Source organism: Protopterus annectens, chromosome 10.part0 (genome assembly GCF_019279795.1).
Source record: "Protopterus annectens isolate FY-2018-M chromosome 10.part0, PAN1.0, whole genome shotgun sequence".
Lineage (NCBI taxonomy): Eukaryota > Metazoa > Chordata > Ceratodontiformes > Protopteridae > Protopterus > Protopterus annectens.
In genome coordinates this window covers 1,748,691,795-1,748,703,809 of record NC_056744.1, presented here as the reverse complement: position 1 = coordinate 1,748,703,809, position 12,015 = coordinate 1,748,691,795, and the positions used below count along the sequence as shown (strand labels likewise).

At 37.7% G+C, this 12,015-nt stretch overlaps 1 protein-coding gene across 2 annotated transcripts in view; it reads right to left on the bottom strand.

Annotated features, from left to right (window-relative positions):
• LOC122813973 (otoancorin-like) overlaps positions 1 to 12,015 on the bottom strand; it is a 656,691-nt gene that overhangs the window by 585,677 nt on the left and 58,999 nt on the right. For both annotated transcript variants that reach the window (XM_044086530.1, XM_044086531.1), the window contains exons 2-3: positions 11,569 to 11,669; positions 7,711 to 7,784 (exon numbers count right to left, since the gene is read on the bottom strand). In XM_044086530.1, coding sequence (XP_043942465.1) covers positions 7,711 to 7,784; positions 11,569 to 11,641 — 147 coding nt within the window. In that variant the 5' untranslated portion in view covers positions 11,642 to 11,669. The remainder of the gene's footprint in view (positions 1 to 7,710; positions 7,785 to 11,568; positions 11,670 to 12,015) is intronic.

Below are 12,015 nucleotides of genomic sequence, written 5' to 3'. Positions count from 1 at the left end.
TAGGGTGAAAGCAGGTGCATTTCCACTTAGTGGACAGATGTTTGAAAAGCAGAGTTTTGAAATTTTCAGTGCTTGATATAGTTCTTAGAAAGGAAGGGAGAGAGTTCCAAGCCTTACCGATAGTGAAAGAGAGGAGAAGCTGGCCAGCAGGACTTTTAGGTTTGTAGATATCAATCAGATTTTGATGTTCAGATCTGAGAGATCTCTTAGGGGTATAGGGAGGAAGGATATTAGCTAGAGCAGGACAGTTAGATGGCTGAAATATAAGTTTGTGTGCTGTTGTGAGCTGCAGATAGGTTAGGTAGTTTGGTAGTTCTAGCCAATTTAGGGATTGAAGGGAAAGGCAATGATGGGTGGAGTTTTTACAGTTTGACACAAATTTAGAGATTTTGTTATAGCAGCTTTCTAGTTTGGAGCTGCTGGAGTATGACAAGTTGGTTAAGAGAGGGTCTCCATAAAGTAAAGAGGGCAAAAGGTAGGTAGTGGCCAGAGTGTGCCTTGTGGTGAGAGAGAGAAAGCATTATTCCTGTATAGCATGCCTTGTTTTTGATGTTTTTTTTTTAATATTTTGTTGAATGTGTATGTCGAACTTTAGGAATTCATCAACTGTAACACCGAGGAGTTTTGCAGAGGGAACAACTTCAATAGTGGATTTAGAGTTGCTAAGGACTTTGAAAGTATCTTTAATGAAGGAGTAAGATTTTCTAGGGGAGAAGAGGAGAATTTTGGATTTGTTAGCATTAAGGGAGAGGTGGTTTTTATGCATCCAGTTTTCAGTGGTTGAGAAGGCAGCTTGGGTTTTGAGAAGCAGTTCAGAGCTGTTTGTGGCAGAGCAGACTATGGTTGAATCATCTGCATATTGAATAATTTTGGCATCAGGGATAGCAGAATGAAAGTTATTAATAAAAATATTAAAGAGCATGGGTCCCAGGATGGATCCCTGTGGTACACCTGTTTGGGTGGGTAGGAAGGAGGAAATGGAGTTTTTCCATTTGACTGCCTGAGACCTATCAGATAAGTAGCTGGAGAACCAGGATAGAGAATTAGGAGATAGATGCAGGTTTGATAGTTGAAGGAGAAGATGATTATGAGAAACAGTATCAAAGGCTTTAGAGAGATCAAGCAAGACAGTAGAGACCAGGTGACCCGAGTCTCGGGCTTGATTGATAGTTTCTAGGTAGGATAATAGAGCAGTAGTAGTGCTATGACCAGAACAAAAGCCATGTTGGGTAGGTGTTAGAAGATGGTTTTGGGTTGGAAAGAGCATAAGTTGGGAGTGGACACACTTTTCTAAGATTTTAGAGATAGGTGAGAGTAGAGCAATGGGGCAAAAGTTTGAGATGTTGGTGTTCTTGCCTCCTTTGTGCAGTGGAAGGATATAAGTTGAGCGCCATAATTTGGGGAAGTAAGATTCATTAATAGATCTGTTAATAATGATGCTGATCGGGAGTGCTATCCCATCTGCAGCACATTTTAGAAAGGAGGAGGGAATATTGTCAGGGGCATTAGAGCAGGGTTTAAGTTTAGATAGAAGTTTTTTTATGAAGTTAGTTGAAACAGGTTTGAGCTCAAATCCAAGGAGAGGGTTATCGGAGGAACTGGAAGGAGAATGAATGTGAACAGAAGGGATATTGGTAGGGAAGGTCTTAGTTAGGTTAGATATTGTTTTAAGAAGAAAGAATTAAATTCTGAGCATAATTCTAGGTCAGATTTATTTGGGTCAGGACTGGGATTATTTTTGGAACCGGGATTAAGGAGAGAGTTTATTGAGTTCCAGAATTTTTTGGGGTTTTTGTTATTGTTAGATTGGAGGTTGGAGTAATAGGATTTTTTGTCCTTGGTAATTAGTTGTTTTACTTGGTTACGTAGTTGCTTATATTGGAGCAAGGTGTTGGGCAGTTTATTGTTTTGGAACAGTTTCCATAGTTTATCCCTTTGATGCATAATTTGTTTAGTAAGTTTAGATAGCCAAGGAGCGGTATTTATTTTTACCCTTTTATTTCTGATAGGGGCGAGAGAGTTAAGTGTATCTAAGAAAACAGAGTTGAAGTAGTTGATAGCATCATCAAGAGGGAGAGTTCTAAGGTCTTGCCAGTTCATTTGTTTAAATAGGTTTGAGAAGGTTGTAGGGTTGAAGTTACTAAGATTACAAGTTGGGATGTATTGATGTTGGTGAGGGGAAGAGTTGGTAGTGCGATGAATGAAGGCTGGCAGGTGGTCACTGATGGTGTCTGGAATTGTTCCAGAATTAGTGATTTTGTTTGGATTGGAGACTAGGATCCAGTCAATAGATGAACCTGGGGGATTAATTTTGTTGGGTCTAGTTATATGCTGGATTGTTTGGGTGAAGTTATAGAGGTTGATGGCAAGGGAGGGGGAGAGAGAGTAAATTTTATTCCAGTCAATATTTACATCACCTAAGATGTATGTTTCGTAGTTAACTTTAGTAGAAGCCCATTGGAGAATGTCTTCAAGGATGGGGATATTATTTCCAGGGGAGATATATAGGGCAATAATACAGATGTTTTTGTGTCTATTTAGTTTCAGTAGTCCAGCTGTAAGTTCAGTATTTTCAAATTGAGGAACTGGAATTTGGAGGGGAATTACAGTTAGTGATTTAGAGTAAACTATGGCAGAGCCTCCACCTTTTTTTATAGGTCGGTCATTTCTAATAATATGGTATCCAGGGGGAAGTATTTCTGAATCAGAAATATGGGGTTTAAGCCAAGTCTCTGAAATGGCTAAGATGTCTGGTTGGTTGTGGGTTAACCAGGCCTGAAAGTGGTGGACTTTGTTATTGAGACTTTGGGAGTTCAGGGTGAATATTTTTAATATGCTTGGGGGTAGGGGAGAGGGAGTTGGGTGATTATTGTTGTCAAAGAAGATAGGGCCAGGATTGGGGTGGATATCTCTGGCTAAAAATATAATATTGAGTAGGAAAGACTTGAGAAATGTTGGTATAGAGATAGAGGGTTCAGTTGGAAAAAAGGTTAATTTGTGTGTAAATGTAGTAGTAGTAGTGGATAGTATTTTGTAGTGGAACAGATGAAGTTGATTGGGTGGGATTAGAAAAGAAGAGATAGAATGGAAGTGAGAGAAAGAGTTATGGAGAAGGGAGTTTGAGGGGGAAGTTATTTTAGTTGGGGGAATTGCATATGCAGAGGAAGAGTAAGAGCTGATATAGGATAAAGGAATCAGAAAGAGAAGGAGAGAGCAGGGGACTTTAAGTTGTTGGAGGATTGAGAAAACCATGGTTGTATTAAGTGGGAGAGAAGGGAGTGTCAGTTGAAGTAAAGAGTATGTTAGAGGTGAGTAATGGAAGTATGGAAAGAAGTAGTTTATCTGAAGTTGTATGAAGGAGGCAGGGATGAAGTAGTAAGAAGTTTGGGAAGCAGGAGTATTGAGAGAGAGGTGATAGAGGAAATGTATGAGAAGATATTGAGGAGTTTGGGTAGGGGGAGTGGAAAGGAGAGGCAGAAGTTGGGTAATTTAGACTGGGTGGATTAAGTGTAGTTGTGAGGGGGGAGAAGAGCTAATTGGTTAATTGGAATAAGGGGTGGAGAGATTGAGGAATAAATGTAGGAGTGCTATGGGCGGGTGGGATTTGGGGCTAGGGTAGGGGAGCGGAGTGAGCCCGCAGAGCGAATGGAGCGGGATCAGACTGGAAGGATGAGAGAGTTAATCAGTGAGCAGCAGGCTGCTGCAATTCACCTTACTAGAAGTAAGGGTGAGTGTTGGTTAAACTTGTCTGAGGTGGTGGAGAAAAGGGGAAGCAAAAGGGCAGAAGTTGAGGAGTGCAGCAAGTAGACTAAGAGGTATGTAGGCAGTCTTGTACAGCCGAGCTATACTTGGGAAATGTAGCAGGGGGACAGAGAAGGGTGAGAATGTAAGGCAGGACTAGTGGAGAGAGCTGGCCTGGAAGGAAAACAGAAGAGTGTAGGAGTTATTCAAGGGTGAGAGAGAGACAGAGAGCAGAGTTAGCTATTTTATCAAAAGAGGAAGGGGGACTCTGCAGATTATAGAAAAGGTTAGCAAGGGCAAGATAACGAGAAATTTAGGGCTAGGAAGGTGTACGGCTGCTGGGTAACCTGGCTAGGTAGCAGAACTTTTTAATACATATAGGAAAAAATAACAAAACAAATTTGAGAAAGTATCAGTTTTACTACTTTGGTTGGGGAAACACGTACTTTATTGCTTCCCAAGGTACAGGGCTCTGGTATAGGACAGCAAGTAGCTTTACTTCTTAAATGAGGAGGCTGGAGTTATTTGCCTGTTGTCCTTAGTCTTCATTCAGGGATGGTCCTTTTTAGTCAAGAGCAGAGTTAGAAGGTATGAGGCTGAGGGGGTTGGAGAGAAAAGAGAGGAGATAGAGTAGGAAGAAACCAGGTTAGTTTAGATACAAGGTATAGGCATTTCAGTCAATACAAATATTAAGCACAGCATTCAGGTCAGTGCAGTTCAGTCAATACAAATATTAAGCACAGCATTCATGTCAGTGCAGCAGCCTTCAAGTTAACACAGCAATGCAACAATTCAATCAATATACTAACCTTAAATACTAGTAATAGGTTAGAAAGTAGGCTAGTTCACAATATTGTTAGCATGTGCACTTATAGCAATAGGCAAGAATACAATATTCTATGCTGTAGGCTAGCAGGTATGGACTGTAAGTATCTGCTTCAACAATGTGTATAATTTAGTAGAGTAATTTGTATACTGATCTACTTTAGTGCTCTTTTAAGTAATGTTAGACTCATTCTGTTCAATTACTTTTCTCTTTAAGAAGTAAGTAGATATTTATCTTGTTACGTATTTATTTTTTGTCAGTTTGCATATGCAAGCTGTGCCAGAAAAGAAAAAGAAGATGAGTAAGAAGCAGATTGATCGTAGGATCACAGGATCAAAGGAGGTTACTAGGCTAATGGCCCTAGGGCCCTTACAAACCTAGCCAAGTGCAACCCCTATTCCCAAGAATATCAGTATTAAGTGCAACTAAGTCAACAACTACTGCCCCTGTCCAAGAGGGACACAGGTGAAAGTCCCAGGGTGAATTTGCAATTTCCCATCCAGTCATCTAAATTATGCTTAAATAGGGTCAGTGAGGGGCTTTAAATCACCTGAACTCGAAGTTTGTTCCAGAGCAGAGGTAACCTCTATGAAACATATCTGTCTCTCCAGCAAGTCTGGTTGATGTCACATACTAGGTTGAGTTCCCTACAGCGAGTGCATCTTATTTCATTTGATTTACGAATGTGCAGCATTTCCATTAGAGCAGGATCTGAGATTGTTTTATATGCAAGGCAGAGATCACCTTTGATTAGTCTGTAAGACACAGAATATAATGACAGTGATTTCAGTCTCTCAATGTATAACATATGTTGAAGACCCTGCATTTTCTTTGTAAAAAAACCTTTGAGGTTTTCCAGTTGCTTCAGGTGCCTGGTAAGGTACATACCAGAGGTAACATTGTACTCTATTACTGGCATGATGAGTGAGGAGTACAGGGGGGCTTATAACCTTTTTTGTTCTGGATGCAATGCCCTTACTTATGAGGTGGGTAATATAGAAAGCCTTTCTTACCACTGTGTAGATGTAGCGGTCAAAGGAAATGTTGCTTTCAACCTGTCTGCCTAAGTGTCTCACCACTGACTGCATACTTAAAGTGTTGATATTAATGTGGTAATCTGCAGGGGCACCCCTCCTTGCCAAAGGAGATGATAATGCATTTTCTTGCGTTGAGTTTTAGACCATAACTTTGGCACTTTGTTTCTATGTGTAAATCCCTCTTGTAGGATGTTGACATCATTTGAGGACTCAATGACTGCACCAGTTTGCAATCAACAGCAACCTTTGTCAGTCATAGGCCTTTTGTTTTAGCCTGTACATCTGAGAAGTAGATTTCAAACAATAGGGGCCTCAGCAAAGATCTCTGTGGAACACCACTGGTTACAAGTCTGTTGATGGAGGTAGAGTCACCTATTATTGACTATGAGCATTCTATTGGTGAGCCAGTTTGCATCCCACCTGGCAACATATTTGTTGCTGTCCACCTGGGTGAGTTTATCAATGATGCCTGAGTGGGTAATAGTGTCAAAGGCCTTGGCCAGGACCAGCTAGCCTACATGCATGGATTTGTCTTTGTCAAGGGCTTTGGTGACTGTCTCAAAGAAATCCACCAAGTTCAAGAGGCAGCATCTCCCTTTAATGAAGCCAAATGGGGTCGGGTTAAGTGTTTGGAGGTCTCCTATATCTTTGTTGATAAGGTCCATGGTTATTCTTTTCATAGCCTTGCAGATTAGGCTGGTCAGGATTATGGGTCTGTAGTTTTTAGGGTCTGTGGAGGCACTTCCTTTATGTAATGGGATGGCAGTTGCTGTTTTCCATTCAGCAGGTCTAAAACCAGTGCTTGATCTGCAGTTACAAAGAGTACCCAGTGGTGCAGCTAGTTCCTGGTTAAATCCATTTAGAATGCAGCCTGGGATATTAACAGGTCCCATAAAGGCTGTGTTTTTGGCTTTGGAGAGAGTGTTTATGACCTGTTCCTTGGAGATACTAAGTGGAGGGCAGATGGTAGGGATGCTTTGGGGGATATGTGGTTAGGACAGGGGGGAAAAGGTTTCATTGAACCTGTCAGCTAGCAAGATGACTATTTCCGTGGGTTCAGTATATGTGGTGCCATTAACAAACAGTTCTGTGCAGATCTGGGTTTTTACTTTAAGGTTTCTGACATAGCTAAAGCAGGCCTTATGGTTATCCTTAGTGAAAGATGCTAATTCTAGCCATCCATCCATTCCAGAAATAAAAAAGGATGAAAAATGCAACAATTTACTGCAGTAAAAGCGTGGAAATAATCAACATGATATTTTTACAGTGAGAACTATGATGTATAAAATGTGGATGTTACCACATTTAAAACATGCCAACCACTTCTCAGAACACCATTCATCAGTATACACCATGATTTGTTCCTGTAAGTCTAAATCTGAGTTGGATTCATATGGACTAACTAATGGCAGGTTTAGCAAATTTAAATGCATCAAAAAATGTTTGCTGAAAACGTCTTTGGTACGTATCTTGTGGAAAGTGTTTTTACAGGCAGACAGGCAAGTCTCTCTGCAACACACATGCAAGGGGTTGTCCCCTACCCCCTAACCCATCTACCCCTGGTCTTATATGTTCCATATATGTGTTTGCACAACAGTAGAGAAAAAAGCTAACTTTGTTGTTGATGAATATCATTTTGGCAAGCTTACCTTGATGTATTTATTTTCACCAAAATTATTTTCAGTGACTTGACTTTCTCCCATCTAGGACATTAAGGCATAGAATACTTCTGCAAACACTTGGGATCTCTTACTAGTATATATGCAGTGTACTATTTATTCATTTATTGACTGACTTATTTGATTATTCGGTTTCAATTATGTAGTATGTGGGAAAGTGAGATCAGGCTTCGCAGACTGCAACATATTCTCATCATAATGTTCTTGAAAGTGTGCTGATTTGTCTTTTTAGTTTACAACAAAGCTGTTAGTTAATTTTTGATTATGCAAGAAAAACTCAGCAAATTATGTACTTATTTGTGCTATATAATTATTCTGCAGGAATAATGGGTTTGTACGAACTGAGCATCAACAGTTTGAGGCATAGCTTAGCAGATATCTGTAGTTTTGCTTGTTTGCTTTTGGCATTTGGTGATCATGTATTTACCTTGCTGGTTCCATCCCCTTTATTGCCACTGCTGCTGTCTCCAGCTTTGTTTCCTGTGTTCTCATTCTTCTGACCTATAATTGGTAAAAAGGAAGGAACGTTATACAGGTTATGTTAAAGATGCAAGAAATTTAAAGAGCTGTACTACATTTGTTTGTTGGGAATGGTAGCAGGTAGAAAGAGCATGTCTCATTATAGTCTGGTTTATGGTAACCCCGTAGTATCATCATATGCAGTCTTGTTTGTTTCAGACATTTCCATTCTTTGAAAATTTGAAAATTCAGAATAAGCTGCTTCCAAAAACCAAATTATATTAACTTACTGTTGCTTAAACTTTGTGTAACATTTCATAGTAAGACATATAATATGCAGTTGAGGAACGTAGGTTTGTTTTTGTGCTGGAAACTAGCTTATTGTTATAAATTACTTGCCTAATGCATAATGTTTATGACTATGTCAACATTTGTTACATTCAAGCCAGAAAATGGGCCATTATACATATTAGGATGTACAAAAAAATGTGTGTGTGTGTGTGTGTGTGTGTGTGTGTGTGTGTGTGTGTGTGTGTGTGTGTGTGTGTGTGTGTGTGTGTGTGTATTTGGTACTCCTGTACTGTGCAGATGCAGATCATCATCACCACTTGACAATCTATCTGACTGTCAATCAAATTTATACTCCTAATCTTTCTGCAAAATACAACTCACTCAAATTTCCATAAAGAAAAAAAAAATCCATGCTGCTTCTTTTTGTCATTCTATGCCATGATGCCAAATATCCAGAATCATCTCTAGACCTTTATACCAAGTTGTTCAGTCCTTTTATTCCCTTTCATCTCTTATCGGATAAAGTAAATACTCAGCACATCTGCATATCTAACTCAAGCCTTTAATCATCTTTGGTTTCAGAGTTTAAAACACAGTCAATATATATATATATATATATATATATATATATATATATCTTTAGATAGATATGGATATATAGATATAGATATATGGTTCCACTTTCAAATCTCGAAATACTGAAATTTCGAATTTCAGTATCTCAAGATGAAATAAAAGTGAAAATCTTGAAATATATATATATATATATATATATATATATATATATATATATATATATATATATATAGATATATATATCATGGTATTAATTTTTTTACCCTGATTAAATCAATATTCCTATGCCTTTCTTCACTAGAAGCCAACATTTTATTGAACAAGGTAGACATTTTTAGTGAATGTGAGCATTTGTTGTACAAATACAAGAGCTTACAATAGCTTGTTTAAAGCAGACTTCACCACTGAGTGAATCTCAAGGGGTTTCAAAGTTACAAAAATGCCCATGGTTAACTCATTTAGTAAAGAGATTAGTAAAGAGATTATGGGTGAATGGATAATTTTAAGGAGAAGGCAGGTGTGTCATATTTGAAATTATTTAAAAAATGATTAAAATGTATTAAGTGAACTCAAGAAGGGACTATTCGTTGTGCATGATAAAATGACATTACCAGCCTCATGAAAGGACATTGAAGAAAAAAAATTGAAGTAATTTATTGCAAATTGCAAAAAGATTATTCAATTTAATGAAAAAGAAAAAAGCCTTATTAAGTATATCAATGATCATGAGAATAATTATGAGAGTAAAATATTTGCTGGGTCAAGTCTCAAATCTTCCAGTTAGCAAAAAATGCAGTAAGGATTTATTGATTGACAATAGTGGTGGCCCAGTCAGAAACATCCATTTTTGAAGTAACTTAGGCATTATTTAATGTGATTATAAGGAGGTCCCAGAGAAAAGCTAAAATAAACAATTAGAAACCTAATGCGGCTTCAGGGAGCAACTTACAAGTTAGAACAGTGAAAGCAAATCTAAGGAAACAGAAGACTCTGTCTGGCAATCACAACTGGAGTATACTGCGGTATGAGACATCAAACATGGAAAAGACATATGCAGAAATAGTACAGCTGAATTGGTGGCCATTTTATTTTTATCTAGAATTACTGTAATGCTTTAGGCAATGGAGAGGCAGTACAAAATATGCCCCTTGATTTATAGTATTCTTTCTTCTAAAATAATGATGGATGATGAAATTAGATTTTTATACAAAGGTTTTTCCTATAGACCCTTTCAAAAATAGCTCATTTACAACACACAGTTAATAGTCTTCAGACTTTTATAAGAAAGTTAAATCTTAAGGTGTTTTTAATGAATACATATAATATAGATAGTGAAAAGAGACTGGTGAAGCCTAGCATTTATAATATGCCATTACTCCCTGTTTATGTGAAATAGATATCAGAAGAAGTTTAAATATTAAATCTAACAAGAAATGTTGTAGTTGAATAGGAGACAAAGAACTTTATTTGTCTCTATTTTAATAAACCCATCAGATTAATGAAATCTGACAAGTGGGAATATAGTAATTATGAATCATACAGATTATGATACAAAGATTCATAGATTCATAGATTATTACTAGGCTAAAGACACAGACACGGTGGGACTTTCTAAGCCTAGCCAAATTTTTTCCAAAAGAATGATGATGTCCTGAACCCAAATAGGACATTGAGGGCCAGGCGTTTATAAACTACCACTGTCCGTAAAGGACATGGGTGTCAGGCTCAATGTAAATTTCCTATTCCCCATCCACTGGTCTATGTTATGCTTAAACTGGGTAATTGATGAACCCTGCTTCACATGGATGGGATGCCTCTTCCATAGGAGAGGCAGTCTCTGGGACACATCTGTCTCTCTAGCATGTTCCTTTTAAGTCACAGACAAAATTCAGGTTCCTAGGCCTTGTATTTTTGGTACTGTTTGACTTATGAATATGCAGGAGATTCATAAGTGTGGAGTTTGTGGATGCACCCCTCAGTAATCTATAGCAGACTGAGTCTTTAAGGAGCACTGCATAAGGCAGGTTTGTTATGTCATGTATTCTTGTTGTAATGAAACTTTGAAGTGTGTGCATTTAAAAAAAACTGTTTCCTTGTACAGATATGCAAAACAACAACAAATGGAAGCTATAATATTTTTTCTGAAAACTTAGTTATTTCTTATTTCTCTGATATTTCACCGCCTCATGGTTCAGCATATAATTTAACAGGTGACGCAGGGGATGCAGGGGGCTTACCTATATTTAAGACACATGTTGAAGGTTTGAATATTTTCAGTCCTGTGATCAAAAATACAAATTCAGGAAATAATTTTGTTTCTTTATCCCTGGGTCTTTATTTATAAAGATTACAATAGTAAAATAACATTTCCCTGTTAAAGCATATCTCTGGAGAGCTGCTGTCCAATCCATATTTACTCTTACTCTGAGAAATCAAGTTTACTCCTTAACTTGGTGAAAAAAATTCTGGGCCATTGTTGCAAACATCAATAATATGTGACAGAAAGAGCAAAGATGTGCAGCTGTCCTTGAGAACACTGCAGTCCAAAGCATGTTCCCTCATTTTCTGCAATATGTGTAGCACAATAATTAGGCTGTATGAATCCTTTCAGGGAGGAAGGATAAAAGTTTCATAGCATTAAAATAAGCATGTTTTTCACTGAGTTTAAGGAGTGAGTGTGATGTATTCACAGACTGCAAAATCCTATGATTTGGTTGCACACAATGGCAGTCATCTGTTTCTTTACAGGTATGTAATGCATGCTGGACTCCACAGTGCTCATTAATAGACACAAATATATAGAATTATACAGCCATAGTTCACATACATACATACATGCCTATTATTAGGACTTCCCTTGGCATTTACAGCAAAATTCTGCTTCTTTTATGCCAATTACCTAAAAAGGAAAGTAAACTAAGTAATACAATAAATGAAAAAAAACTTTAACATGTCTGACCTGCAGTTGATCCCAACAGGCTAAGGCATACCAAAATCACAACAGTGTAGTGAGTTACCCATGTCTGTGGCATATTGGTGAAGAGCTGTTCTTGATAATACCTATATAGGAAAAGAAAAAAAAACTGGTTCAAATATTTTGCAATAAAGCTGTGTAAAATAGCTTGTCTAATAGATATGATCAGTGCTGAGTATTTATTACCAGACACACAACTTTTATAGTACTACTTTATAAATGAGATTGTGATAAGCAGTACTACAGATTAACCCTCTTACAGAAATTTTTCTTCTTAAGGTTTGATGTAACAGCACCTGAATTAATGTAGCATTCAGAAGTAAAGTGTAGGCTATATTATGAAATAAAGAAGTGAAATACAGCATGCGCCATTTATTCTGGCTGACGAGCATCATTCTTAAAATGTGTTGCTTATGTTATCGTTAATACAGC